At 40.1% G+C, this 15,543-nt stretch overlaps 1 protein-coding gene across 7 annotated transcripts in view; it reads right to left on the reverse strand.

Annotated features, from left to right (window-relative positions):
* Positions 1 to 15,543, reverse strand: part of MCC (MCC regulator of WNT signaling pathway) — a 192,822-nt gene that overhangs the window by 50,961 nt on the left and 126,318 nt on the right. For all 7 annotated transcript variants that reach the window (XM_068667631.1, XM_068667629.1, XM_068667630.1 and 4 more), the window contains 2 exons: positions 11,140 to 11,282; positions 3,154 to 3,290 (listed from right to left, as the gene is read on the reverse strand). In XM_068667631.1, the coding sequence (XP_068523732.1) occupies positions 3,154 to 3,290; positions 11,140 to 11,282 (280 nt within the window). The remainder of the gene's footprint in view (positions 1 to 3,153; positions 3,291 to 11,139; positions 11,283 to 15,543) is intronic.

Below are 15,543 nucleotides of genomic sequence, written 5' to 3' on the forward strand. Positions count from 1 at the left end.
AAATTTAATCTTAAATGTTACATTACGCCACTTCTATTCTGGTTCTTCTTTTTGCTATTCATGGCCTACTATCATGATTTGATTACCCTCAAAGGTTTTTCTCTGTGAGTTCAACAAGTCTTCTGCATGGTACATTCAATGACATTATGATGCTCACATTCTGGTGATGGATAGCAGTAGTTTCTATGGCAGACATGGTGAAATTCCCTCTTAGGCTCTCTCTCAAACATGATGGTTGGTATTTCTGCCTTACTGGTTAAGAGCTTGCAATAATGAATAGTGCACCACGTGACAGCAGTGCATCATCAGTTCCTATACCTTATTAAAAACAGTGGCACTCTTGCTGCAGTGTGCTATTTCTACGCTACTGCTCCAAGCATTCTGCCACAGTCAGAATCTAATATGAGACTCATGGATGGTGTGCTTAATGGAGCATAAAGGAGTCTGGTACTGGACTATATCTGAACTTTAATAGACTGGAGACATCAGATTATTTTAGACTGCCTTAAAAAATCTTCACACAAGTGAAGACTAAAAGAGGTCAGATGAAAGGATGAGATGAAATTAAAAACTGTAAACTTGTTACAAAAAATATACATCCACAGCATAATGCATATAAACATGAACCTACTGCTGACCACAAGAAAAGAGTGTATAATGAATTCATCACAGTATCATATAATAAATAGGAACGGGCAACATGCAAGCAAAACTCTACTCCTGAAGTCATATTTACTAGTTTCAGACTAACAGCCACCTGTCTGTTTTAAGAATACCAAAAATCCCTATAGTAACACATATTTATGAGTGGCATATACCATGCAGGATGTTTAATTGTAAAAATATCTATTTTTGAATAGCTATTGAATTCCTTTGTTTCCCTTACATCTTACATAAAACATTTTGTCATTTGAACAAACAATGATCACAGAAGGCCTTGTATGCTCGTTTTTGCTCCTACAGTAACATTTGTTCCCCAGAAGACAAGGGATTACAATAATGAGAGACCTCCATTACCCAGGAAATCAGAACAACCTGATCACAAGCTCTGCAAGACATACTGAGGAACATTCATAGTCTTAGCTCTCACTGTTGGATTGCCTGTAGCAACTGAGCAACATATCCAAATACATTAGCGTATCATGACATATTACATTTTTTATTAAGTCACTGATGCTTATTCTGTTAGGTCAGTAAGCAAGGCTATGCACAGTTATTAGTTATGAAACTATGATTCTAAAATATAAGGATAATATATATATATATTTGCATGCATGCACATACAAAAAGGATTTATTTTCAAAGGAATAGTGAAACAAAACCCGGAACGGACAAAGTGTATGCACAGAAGGATAACATGGAAAAACATAGGACTGCCTAGTTAATGTTCTTATTTTGTGCACTGCTGTATTTCATTTTATTTCCATATTTCCCACTGTTAGGAGAAACTTAAAAAGACATCTTGCCATTAATGTACAACTTCAGTTCCTTCCCATGAGGAACAAAACCAAAGCTCTCACCCAAATATTTCAGCAAAATAAATGCTGAGTACTAAATTAGTTTGATATTTGTGGTTCAAAAAAGTAAAAGAAATGTTTCTAGAAATTCAAGACACTGAGATACAAATGTGCTGTGGCAGGTGTTCCATTTATGAACAAGTACAGTTCAGGAGCTGGTGCATTCAGTGCAATTTAAGAAGTCATACAGAAAATCTCTTGCATATGGTTGCTTACAATATCAACATGTCATTAACCTTCACTTGTGGGCAATAAATAGTGTGCCCAAAAGTCAGGCTGTTCTCAGTCAATTCTTCTAAAAGGTACTGAAGTTCTCAATAATAAATTGCACTGCTCCAAGCAATTGGAAACTCTTACTACAGTGTCCTATGTATTGAAGCAAAATATTTTATGTTACATGACAAAAAAGCTCCTTGTAGAATTAATAGCTTGATGTTTATGGTTCACCAAGTTCTGCAAGAAGACTTAAAACTGCTGTTTTCAATTATTTCCTAAAATAATTGCTTGTGTACACTGTCATCCATTGAAGCTCTCATGCACCAATATGGTTTACCCAGGGAAGAAAAGGAAGATCTTTCCTCTTCTTTCCTAAGAGTCATAAGCTCTCTTGAACAGACTGCTCCATTTGAGACTCAGTAGCTGTTCTACATAAAGGCACAAAGGTTGTTTCAAGTATAAGCTCATAGTCATGGAGAAGTTTCAGCATTTGCTTTGATTAACACAGCCTTGATTTATTTATTTACTCAACAAATGTTTTGATTGGCATTTCGCAGGCTATAATGTACTTCTCCTACAAGGATGTCTTTCTGCTGTGAGAAGGCACCACTGAGATCTTGACAAACTAGAGGACTGGACAATTACCAACTGCATAAAGTTCAACAAGAGCAAGTGCCACATTCTGCAGCTGTGCTGGGGCAACCCTGGCTGTACATACACATACAGACTGGGGGACTAGAGGCTGGAGAGCAGCCCTGTGGAAGGGGATCTGGGGTTTCTGGTAGACACGCAAGTTGTGAGTCAGCAGTGACAGGCATGGCTAGCCGGTCAAGGGAAGGGATTGTCCCACTCTGCTCTGAGCTGGTGCGGCCTCACCTCGAGCACTGTGTGCAGTGTGAGGTGCTACAGTACAAGAAGGACATAAAACTACTGGAGAGGGTCCAAAGGAGAACTATAAAGACAGCGAAGGGCGGGCAAGACGTCTGAGGGGCGGTTGAGGTCCCTTGGTTTGTCCAGCCCAGAGCAGAGCAGGCTGAGGGGAGGCCTCATGGCGGCCTGCAGCTCCCTCACATGGGAAGCAGAGGGGCAAGCGCTGAGCTCTGCTCTCTGGGGACAGCGACAGGACCCGAGGGAACGGCATGGAGCTGGGACAGGGGAGGGTCAGGCTGGGGGTTAGGGAAAGGGTCTGCACCCAGAGGGTGGTCGGGCACTGGGACAGGCTCCCCAGGGTGGTGGTCACTGCACCGAGCTGCTGGAGTTCAATGAAGCATTTGGACAACGCTCTCAGAAATATGGGTTTGAGTTTTTGCGTGGTGCTGTGTGGAGCCAGGAGTTAGACTAGATGATCCTTGTGGGACCCTTCCAACTCAGGATCCTGTATGGTTCTGTGATTCTGTGTCTCCTAAGAAGCATCACTCACCCATGTCTGCAGTGACCATGGTGGACTGATTCTCTGGTACAGAAACAGAATTCTGGTCCATGCTGCGTGAGTCTTCGTTAACTTCATGCTGGCTTTGGCTGAGCTCTGACCGCAGCTCTGAATACTCATCTTCCTCCCTGCATGCAAGAGCAAAGGCAGAAATAAAACCCTCTGAGGAGATATGCATCTCTGTGACACTTATTTATACCTGTAAACTGAGCCACAGGATACAATCCACAGAAATTTAATGGCATTTTGTCCAGCCATTAGTGAAAGGTTTATACCTGCAAAGCAGCTTTCACCGTGCTGTACCTGTAACACAGGCCTGTAGCAGCTAATGTCTAGTTTCCATTTCTTTACTCCCTTTTCTTTATTACTCCAGAACACCATACAATGAAACAAGGAGTGGAACTGAGTGCAAGTAAGAACATGTGCAAGGACTCAGACTGCTCTGCCATAACTCAACAGCTGACCATTTTTAACAAGCTCAAGTGGCTTTTTGATCCCAAAGTGGACTGGCAGTAACTGATTTTGGTCTCCTCCTCTGTTTGAGGACACCATCAGCTTATGCAAAGCAAGCGTATACATGCACATTCCTGAATATGCATACTGAATTCTCATGGGGACAGGTAGGTTTTTATTTCCTCTTCTCAAAAGGAAGAGAACAGATAAGTGAGTACAAAACTGAACTGCTGGAGTTGTTGGAAAACAAAAAGTCTCAATTACCTAGGTTTTAAGTTATTTGTCAAGCTGGTTCTACCAAAATCATTTAGGACACAGAAGACTTCAGCTAAAGCTAATAAGCTTAAAAATTAGGTCTTTTCCCTCCTGTCTCCACATGAAGAGTTCAAAGGACTGGGAAAGAAGATAAGTAAATGAATAATAGCTTCGCCTGAGAACATTTGTGAACATTTTTGCTTTTGATCCACTTGCTGATTGGACTAAAAAAATCGGTAGTGATTGTTTTGACGTTAAAGTGTATAGTTTAAACATGAGACAAACACCAGTTTACCCTGGTGCAGAGCCCCTCTGACAAGTGGGCAAAGAGCCATCATTTTGTTACCCTTTAAATCAAATGCAGGGATTTATTCTGCTGCAGTTTCAGCCGAACAGTGGATAAGAAACACAGCATGAGAATAGAACTGTCTGCTATTTCATTTTGGTTCCAAATCCAAAGAGCTATCTCAGGATCTGCATCTGGGAGGGGCATCTGTTCTGTAAGATTTCTGTGTGTATGCTACATGGTGATGAGTGTTTGGTGCAGAAATATTGCAGGATTTCCCCTGGAGGTTTGTCAGGATTTGCCAGGGAGAATAGCAGAGAAGATAGCCCATGGAACACTAACAGAAAAAAAGCTCTGCTCTCAAAGTAGCAGAGATGACAATTTATGAATCAGGCCAACTCAAAAAACGCATTCCAGCTTGCTTGCCAAGCAGTGTTTTCTAAGGTACTGAGATGTAATTATTACAGCAGTGAGTATGCTCTTCTACCTCTTACATTTGCTTCAGTTAAAAAAAAAATAAAATCAGACGTTATCAGAAGCACCTATTAAACAAAAATGCAGGTCAGCTGGTTAAAGTTAAGATTTAGATCAAAGAAAAGTCTTTTAGGTACTACGCAATACATGTTTAAGAAAGTGTGAAAACTAAATCATGAATAGTAGGAATTAAAACAGTGTAATGAAGACACATAAGTGTGAGTTAATGTTCCATGAATAAGTCTATTATTAGCCAAAGCAGAGGCCAACAATAACTAGCTTTAGACAAAAACCAATTACCACATACTCAAACAGTTGCATTTTTTTGATTTGAACATAATTCATTTTTTTCACTTATGTCAGCCTTCTCTACAATTATTCCTACATTTTAAAACCTGAATTGCCTCTATAAATAGATAAAAGGCTGTACTGATCATAAAACAATGCCTGCTGTACATGAACAATAATAATTTCTCACCACTCTCATTTTAGCTCTCATTGCTTAGACTTCCTGTTTAAAATCCAACATAGCTTTGTCTAGCTAGCCCTAGTGCGTTTTTTTTTTTCTTTTTTTTTCTTTTTTTTCCTTCCCCCTCCCCCCTCCCCCCAGACAGTTTAAAACACCCTCAGTATCTTGGGGCACTTGAAAGGTATGTCATGTGGCAGGACTCACACCTTTCTGAGGACACAGGTCACAAGCCAGTTTTTTAATGAGTTTGTGCTTCTAAGACCTCACCAGCAAGATCAGAAGTCCATCTCTGGTAAAGCAACAGCAAGGTCAGTTGCTGTCTCCACCACCAGCCTTGCACGCTGCAGACTGAGGACTAAAAATGCAAGGGGGAATTTGAGGACAAAGAAGTACCGCAAACAGAAGTGTTTAAAACTGAAGTTGTCAGTAACAGAAGACTGTGTGAGATTCCCCTTCCTCCAGGACAGGCACTGGAAATACAAAGCTTTTCACAGTTGCTGACTACCCACTGAACTCCTGCACCACCACCCATAAGAGGTGGAGTTTTCATGGGAACCTTCTTGCTTCTTTTCCTGCTGCCATCAGCTAGGGCCTTGCTGGAGTAAGCGTGTATTTGTTGTCTGCCTTGAAGGCGCCCTGCTGCTGAAATGCCATGGTGAGCTGGAGACAACTAAGACCAGACCAAACTGTCCTGAGCACAGAGCAGCCTGTGTTCAATGCTGGAACAGAAAAGTGTCTTTTACAGGTACACCTTAACTTACTTCTTTCCTCACATTAGGTGAAACCAAGGATCACAACTACTTTACAACTGTAGAGAAAAAGTTGAACAAATATCAGATGTGTGAAAAATCATATTTTCAGCATCTTTTCACACCGTTGCAGAATTCTGCCACAGCCCTGGTAAGGTGCACATTCTTGTCACAGCTGCAAACACTGGACAGTTTCACACTTCAGGTGCCAGCAGGTTTTTTTTACAATCATTTTACTGAACAAATATTTTTAAAGCATTCTAGGACCCTCACATAGAAAATACTACAGGTGTATGAGCACTGCAACCCAGAGATTGGCTACTCCCTGTGTATACACACTCAAGGTCTGTCTGAACTAGTTCACATGTAAACAAAGAGCAAGACACTTGAGACAACGTGGGAGTCAATCACTCAAGGCAGGTGGGGCTGGAGCTATGGTACATGCATTGCTATTTCAGCCTGGAGAAGAGAAGGCTCCAGGGAGACCTTACAGCAGCCTCACAGTACCTAAAGGAAGCCCACAGGAAAGCTGGGGAGGGACTCTGTGTCAGGGGGTGTGGTGATGGGACAAGGGGGAATGGCTTCAAACTAAAAGAGGGTAGGTTTAGATTAGAAATAAGGAAGAAATTCTGTACTCGGAGGGTGGTAAGGCCCTGGCACAGGCTGCCCAGAGCAACTGTGGATGCCCCATCCCTGGAGGTGCTCAAGGCCAGGCTGGATGGGGCTTTGGGCAACCTGGTCTGGAGGGAGCTGTCCCTGCCCATGGCAGGGGGTGTTGGAGCTGGGTGGTCTTGGAAGTCACCTCCATCCCAAACCATGCTACAATCCTGTGGTTCTATGATTCAATTTGTATTGAGTCTCCGTAGCTTCCACCTAGCACATTTTAGAAGCAAGAATCACACGTCTAGGTCATTGTGTAGATATGACTGAGTGCCTTTTGCTACTTCCTGCGACGCTGTAGTCCACTCATTCTCCTTCCTCATTAACTCCAAGACAAACAACTTTCTGAATATGTTTTATTTCACATTAAAAGCTATAGCCTGAGCTAATGGTTTTCCAGCAATGGGTTACAAACTTCTTAAAGATTGTTTCAAATAACCTTCAGCAGGCACCAATAAACCAAGGAGTGTTTGTCTGTTTCATACAGACTATTATGTTTAAGAGTTGCACAGATTAATCCAGTCACTAGCTTAGAACTAAAAGCAAGTTGATCTCTGCACTTTCTTCTTTTTTTCTGACTTTCAAGGGGACATCGAAGGACGACTGTCAGTCATAGGCCAACATTAGTTCTGCATAACTGGATTACAGATGATTCTCCTAGTCAAATTCAGGATTAAGGAAAAAAGAGATGAGTTTGAATGAATATAAGGTAATACTCAAAAACTTGTTAAGTCAGGAAATATTCACCTTTAATGTAGACTTAATTCCATATTAGTACACTACTGCATAATTTGTAAATCCTTTCTGTGTTTCAGAGTTATCAGGGTGCATCCTTTATATCCCAACATTTAAAATATGACTCTGAAACTGGAAAGACTCATTTGATTGGCTTTGCTATCTTGTAAGTTGTACACACCTTGAGAGAAAAAGCAAGTAAGCATGTACACCTTGTCAAAGGACAGGAAAACAATGAATGTAAAAACATTCTTGTGCAACCTGAAACAGCAGAAGCAGGGGTAACACCGCTACCTGCACCCAGCTGACCTCTAACAGGAGTTCCAACCTAGCACTGCTCAGTGAAAGATACGGACCTTGAAAGAAGCTGACTAAACATGCTCAGCACCTTCCCTCTTCCACGCAGCAGTCTTCCTCTGAGCACTAGCAAAGCCTGTGACTTAAGGTTGAAAACAATCTTAAACAATATGCTAGCCACATCCTCCTACTCTCTTCCTAATAGCATAGACAAGTACAGTGAGACACTGTCACCCAGTTGTAATTTTCCAAGAACAAACAGAGCCAAGGCCTAGGTCTCCAGAGTGCTCAAACAAAAAAGCATGCTCATGCCAGCTGACCGCTTCTTGACTGTTCTTTTGCCCCCAGCTTCTTGAGCAGATAGTGGGTAAGTTCTGCAGAGGCAGACATTACGAACCAGGCAAGCAAGAGGTTTTTCTACATGCACGGTGTAAGTATAGTCACCTCTCTTTTAGCTTTAATACGAAATCAGTTACAGCTGTGAAACAACTTTATTTTTTTTTTTAAATGAAGCTGGGCTACTAAGCCAGCTGAGCTGTCCAGAGCAGCAGCAGGGAGATGAGACAACTGCAGATGAATGCTGGCTTGCTCCCACAGCCACAGTGACCTCATTTTTGTTAGGAATGCTGGAAGAATGTAGTGCAAAAGCAGCAACTAATTTAATGTGACCACACACATGGAACGCGCTGTACCAAAAAATGGCTAACAAACCTAGAACAACCCTGGAAACTTATTAAAAACACTCACACAAGGTTATTGCTACTAAGATCAGCACATCAAATATACCTGGGAAGATGCACAGGCACCTTAAGCTTTTAAACCATGTGAGCAAGAGGCATCACACTACAAGCTAAGTGAAACACCTAGACATTGAAAGGGGAAAAAAATGAGGGGGGCTGTAAAGGAAAAAGGAGAGGGAAAGAGTATCTCTGAATGGAGACTACTAACCAATTTCTACAGCATTACAGCAGTCCTGAGACTGTTGCAATACCTCATTCAGACTTAAAACACTCAGTTCTGTTTACCTTCTACCTACTTTCTGAGAGTATTATTCACATTCAGAACAACAATTACAAATTTTTAGATACCAGAACTTCAGGAGGATAGTTGAATACTCTCCATGAAACTCTGTTATCTTCTAATCAGTTCCAGAATACTTTTGTTTATTGAAAAGAGCCATTAAGAATGTCATAAAGCAGCAGTACACCAAGCTACATGTTAGTTTATATTTGCATCCTAAAAACAATGCAGGGAAATACTGAATAATCTCTGTGTTAGCACGGGAGAGACATTTATCTGCACTGTTCTGCAGTTATGGTTAACTCAAGAAACTGCTTTTAGAAACCCTAAATCTTGTGATATCAGAACCAAAGCCTCCTCTCAATAGTACCTGCAGGTGTCCTAGCGTCATACAAAGATCTCAGAACTAAAGTCCCTCCTGCATTCTGATTTAGCAAGAGAGTGTAAGTGCCAAGGGCCAGGAGCAGCCGTGTTGTTCCAGCTCTGGGGCTCACACTACCGAGGGCCAAGGGTGGAGTGCTGTGAGTCACACCTGTCCCAGCAGCGATGGCAATTACACCGCCCTTGCTCTGTGGGATGGAACAGCTTCTACAGGGTGATGCAAGGAGGATCCCACGGTGAATTTACAGAAAGTCACAGTAGGAAGTGTTAGTTTTGCTCCTTTCAGCTGTTGTTACAAACTGTATGACGTCTCTCCAACTCTACCTCTGCTTGCCATTTTAGGAGAAATATTCCTCCTCTGCTCCCCAAACACTAAGCTACTGGCCAGCCAAGGAGAACAAGTCACTGCAATCTTTAAAATAAATAAAAACCACTAACTTCAAAAATACATTTATCCTTGCTAGTAAAACAAGAAAAAAATCAAAACAGGTGGCCTCCTAGCTGTCTGAACAAAGGAGCTTTCATATGGTGAGACCAAACAGGTGGGGCATAACAGCAGTTCAATATTTGCTGCAGCAGTATTTTTCTGATGCCTTCGAATATCTGCTCCCCAGAGGGGCAGCAACTGCACTTCTCAGGAGAAGCAGCCTGCACTCTGTATCAAAGGCAGCTCCTATGCCTCACTTTCCTGTGCATGCCATAGCTCCCTTGCTTATGCCACGGATAAAAACTCACAGTATCCACCCAGTCCTAATACTTTGCAATCGATATGTAATTTGGCCTTTAGCTTACCACAGAGACTCCAATCAAAAACCTCTCATGGCTTCTATGTATGATCTTTTTTAATTCTCTCAGAGTTTTTCCTGCTATTCAAGAAAAAAAAAAAAAAGGCCAATTCAGCTCTCATACTTCTCAGATTTCATTTTTCAATCAGCCTTTGCAATTGGTGAAGTTTTACCAGAGAGGAAGGTTAAGTGGGCAGCCAGTCCCATACTAAAAAGCAAATGCAAAACAAGGTGAATGGAAATTTTGCATACAGAGGTATCAAGTCTGTATGAACAGGGGAGTCAATGAGATTTTTTTCAGAGATGTACCATCAGTTTAGAAAATCCTTACTTGAAAAATCTCACCATGATTATCACCAGTTACAACCACCACAGAGTTTCCAGTATTTATCTTCTTAAATAATATTAACATCACATCATTCTACTACTGCTTTTATAAAAGTATATGCATGATGATACTTTTTCTTATTTATGGTACACTTTTTTTTTTTTTTTTTCAGAAACATTTTTTCATAAGAGGTTAAATGAGCAATTGTAACAACCATGCCTTGTGCTAACAGCAAGGAAAACCAAATGAAACAAGTATCACAAAACATGTAGCTAATGAGCAGGAAAAACTCAAAATTTGCTACACAGAACTCAGATTTTGCTACATGCATCATGTAAGTTTTACCTACAAAGGTGTCAATTATTATTGGAAGTTTTCTAGAAAATCCATAGATTCTAGTGGTCTACCTGCATCCTTCCCCAAGCTCATCTTTTAACAAGCTCCTTCATTCCTTTAGTCCAAGTGAGGAAAAATAACCATTCTTCTGTAGTCAAATGCAAGTTTATTTTAAAACAGTAACAAGTGATGACCAAGCTTTGCTGCTTGAAGAACTGCCAAGATAATGATCTGTAGGAGCTGGACTCGATGATCCTCGTGGGTCCCTTCCAACTTGGGATATTCTATGATTCTATTATCATTCTGTGTTTTGTCACAACTACTAGTAAATGTCAAAATTACTCAATTCCATTTGAGACATATTTCTCATCACAAGTGATTTGGCTTATGTTATCTATAGGATGCCACAGAAGAAAGTCAAAAGCTGAGCTGCAGATTGGTTGGCTACATCTTTTATCCACTTACCTTGTCTCTTGCTATTTATATTTAGCTAATGAATATTTAGATGGCACAGTGCAGTTCTTTGCAGTGCTCATTAGGCTGAGCAGTGTGACTTTGCCAGTGAGAATGAAGCACTTTTGAGCCTTGGATGATACTCCACACATCTTAATTATGGGCAGCTATTTAGCACCAGTTGTAACATGCTGAGCTACCTCAAAGTTGCGATCAACTTATATTTACAGCGTAATTCATACCATGCTTTCCATCATTCTTGCAGGCAGTCCAGAGTTTCCAGGGACTTTCCCTACCTTATTGTTGTTCCCTGCAGTCGATCAATCTTCTTATTTAATTCAGCAATGATACTGTGCAGCTCTGTGATTCGCTCCTCATAGCGTAGCGTTGTTCGCTCCTGCACATCTTCGTGCTCTCTCATTAGGTGAGATTGTTCACACTAAAGCAGAGAAGCAGAAAACAGAAAGGGTCTTATGAGTAGTTGCACAGAAATCAAATGTAAGGCAGAAGTGCACAGCATTGTATGGTCTTCTTACCCATCAAACCAAAACTGCATAGCAAGAAAAAAGAACAGAAGTGAAATATTGACAGGTACAGAAAGGTATGTAATTAGCAAATTTTTAGGAAACAGAAAACTATGCGGTGTACTTTCATTATTATTTTTTTCTAAACATATCGAACAGTTGCTCTTCTATCTTGAAAAAAAAAACACATAGTTTTTAACTCAAAACAGCTACCGATATATCAGCTTTGAATCCACGAGATTCACGATGCATCAAGAAACCTCAGAGGCCTTCCCAACACTGAATATGTGAATTAGAACAAATCCTAAGGCAGAAACCACATTATTACAAATAAGAGCAACCACACTTCGAGGTTATGACTTCTCCAGTAAGAATATTTGTTTTTATTACCCTTTAAGGTACCTTTGCACATTTTCCTTATTAAAATCCCCTATAATAAAATGCTTATTATAAACAATTAAGTGGCTGTACTTCTGGTTGTTTTTTAAATGTATCATGAAATACTACATTTTCTTTCCAACTGAGTATTATTTCCAGCCTCTCTGGCTTACTCTTCTTGCCAGCAGACACTCTACTGCAATTATGGCCTCTCAGTAATGCATGTTGATTGAAGTTATGCTTTGTAGTGGCTGGAAAGAGCAATACTTCTAACCTTTTGCTTCTGACCCCCTGCAGGAAACAGCACAATGGCATGTGTACTGTGCTGCAAACAAGAGAAAAACTCACAAACAAACTGACAGTATAAAAAACATATTTGTTAATTGAAGAGCTGAAATAGATTGTCCTAAAAGCAATTCTAAAGGCTACAATTCATAGTAGTGTATGAGGTCCTCTAACATTGTTGCACCAAAACTTATTTTTTCAAATCAAACTTCAATAACATTTTTCTTTACAGTCATTAATAAAATTTCTTTCAATATTTTTTAACTTTTGGGAATATGCACATTGCAAGGTTGTAGTTCCAGACATTAGAGCACCCTCCCACAGACGACAAGAAAATGTTATTTTCTTTGTGAATCTTGAATCAAAAGCAATTTCACCAAGACAAGCAGAGTATGTCTTCATGATGAAGAAGAAAGCAAGGGTTAAATTTTAGAAGACTGGTAATGTTCACTAGGCTTTTAGGACTTCATGCTGACAACTGACATGTATATTATTGTAACTCTTATTGTAGAATCATTCAATAATTTATTTCTCATGTTTCCATATTGTAACACTGTATCTGGATGAATTACTAAAACTGCTTTCAAAGTGCAACAGTAACAGCGAAAATGTTTAACCAAAAAATTAAAACTTTTTAAGTACAATACAGAGTTGCTTGTTCTTCCTTTCTAAATCCACATTTCATGATAAATGCTGAAGTCCACAAACACTAGTTAAGCATTTTCCAGAACAGTGAATCACTGTTTTTTTTCCTTTTAAACCAAAGGATGTTTTGGATAGAGTGTGTAATAATTATTTTCAGACAATAAATAAAACGCTTATCACAACATTTTTTATCTTTTTAAGCTCTGCACTGAAAAGCAGAATTTGTTTATCTTGACTGAAGATATATGGACTCCTGCTAATGGACCTCAGCCACATTACCAGAGTTGCTTTCTGTTTTTTCCAGCCATTTCACAGTCACCATTTTTCAGGATAACTGTAATTTAGTGACATGATATACATTGTGAACAACCAGCAGTCTGGCAATATAAAGACAGTAGTTTCAGATTTGATTTTTTTTTTTTAAAGGCCTCTTGGATTATCTTGGGCAAAAGTAACTTGAAAAGGCAGGAAGAAACCTCTGGGGGAGGTAGAACATGATGCTAAGAAGGACCGCTGTGCCTTGGAGGAGGGTACAGGGTCACGTATAATAAATTGTGGTCAGTCATGACAAGTCTCAACTGAAAATGGGTTTCCATCCACATAATGGAAATACAATCCAGTATGAATCCCAAAATGCAGCAATGTAAAATTCTTATGGTTATACAGTATTGCTCCTTATTATTGCACATTTATCTCAAGTCTTGAAAGGGAAAAGAAACAAATGCCTCTCTTGGTATCCATTACTTTTTTTTTTTTTTTCTTTCTGTGATACTCGGTCTGTTCATCACTCTTTAGTTTCTGTGTCTTTTGAGTATCAGAACAATGATCTCACACCAGTTCCTATTTCTCTTAGATTATGATTTATTTGCATATGTCAATCACAAACTTTTTAAGACAAATACCTTACACCCTTTTCCTCATCCCTCTTCCAGCTTCATACTTAAGTTCTGACCAAAACATTAAGGGCTCTAATTCTCTGAGAACGCAAACACAGGGATAATCCACTAAGAGGCTGCAAAAAATGAGTGATTGCTGAGGTCAGGAGAAAAGTTTCCAGCACAATTTTCTATGTAAGTGACCTTTGGCTGGTTTTTGGTACAGACAAAAAAGGTTATTTCAATTACGGAATAAATTAACGATGCCTGGAAAGACCTTTGTCTGACCTCTTGATGCTGGGAAAGAAACACAAAAGCGAGAAGAATATGCAAGAAAAGGATAACAAGAGAAATATTTAAATCCAAGGATACTGTTGCAACACGATGCTACTGCCCACTAATGTACACAAATCTCCAACCCAAGACACGGTGCAGACCTTTGTGCTAAATTGGTAATGCTCAGTCAGAGGACACAAAGAAAAAAAGAAAGAGAAGCACCAGCAGTGGTGCTAGGCTAAGAGATTGCTGAGCGCCTCCGGCCCTGCACAGACACAAACACTGGCTGCGGCACCATTCAGGAAGAATACAAGTCATCACCTGAATTAGCCACAATGACAAACCTGTCTAACGGGCTCACGGGAACTAAAAATCTTTACTCAAGTAATACGGCACTTTAATTTAAGAGGAGTGGCAGATATTAAAGTGGCAATCAATTCATCTAATTTTAAGTATAAACACAGGTCCACTGTGCCAAGGCCTCAATCATGAATACATACATGGTCAGAATTAATTATTTTGTGGTTTATTCAGTGTATACTTAAGGTGGAAAAAGAATACATGAAAACAAGGCTAATCCGAGTGCGATGAAGACATCACACAACAGAATCAGTTTTTTGAGAAACTGATTTTTTCCCATGAAGTGTGCATGCCTACAGAGTGTTAGATTTATTCACATGCTGAAGTTCTGCTGCCCATCCTATATTGTGAATAACTGGAATAATAGCAAGGAATTGTAACTGCAGTCATGGAACCGACTGCTCCTCTGACAAAGGATCCAGAATGTAGCAGCAGAGTATTTGTTACTCTGTGTCTAGAGCTCTTATGAAAGTCTGAAATTACCAGGAATGAGTGAAGAGAACAGAATTACCTTGTGAAAGAAGATGAAAGGACAAGTGAGGTGTAGTAAGTGAATTGTTTGTTGTTGCTGTATTTACTGAAGCTGTCAGTGTGTTTCTCAATTCCATACTTCTACCATGAAACCATAGAGCTGTTACAGATCAACTGTGGTAGGTAACGAGGCACCAAATAATCGCAGTGGGACAGGGAAGGGGAAAAGGAAGAGCAAAAGGAAGAAAACTTCTGGATTAAGATACAAATTGCTCGTGGAGGTGAAGTGGACTATTACATGTGATGCAGCCTCTTGCTCAGGAAGCTTACACACTGTTGATGGTGGAAAGGCAAGGACACATAAAGAACAGCAACCCTACATGTATTTCTTGCGCCCTCCCTTCAGACATCTACTTTCTATCACTACGAGAGCCAGGACACCAGGACAGACACCACTAGCAAAAAGCACTACTTTTATTCTCAGAATCACAGTAAGATTTGGAGAGATGAGATTAGCTGTGGTTGACCACTGCTTTACAGCAAATTCCATCCAAAAGATCAGTCTGGCACCAAATTGCACACCAGTACAAATACAGATGCAAGGAGGTCTGTTGTCTTGTGGAAATAATACAAGGGTGTAGACAAATGCTCTAGCAGGGTCTCCACAGACTGCAGGTTTGGAAATGAGCTCTACCATGCCACAACAACCATTAATCAGTTACATCCTTTATAAAAATTTTAAGCACAAGCTATCCAACTATCTTTCTTAGCCCTTTCTCATCTCTATTACATGAATTGTGGCTCCCCAAATCATCTCCCTTCTGCAAATCATTAATCCTTTCTTTCAAAGCATTTCATTTGCTCCATGAAACAACGGGAAAGATAT

Source organism: Anas acuta, chromosome Z, assembly GCF_963932015.1.
Source record: "Anas acuta chromosome Z, bAnaAcu1.1, whole genome shotgun sequence".
NCBI classification, from domain to species: domain Eukaryota; kingdom Metazoa; phylum Chordata; class Aves; order Anseriformes; family Anatidae; genus Anas; species Anas acuta.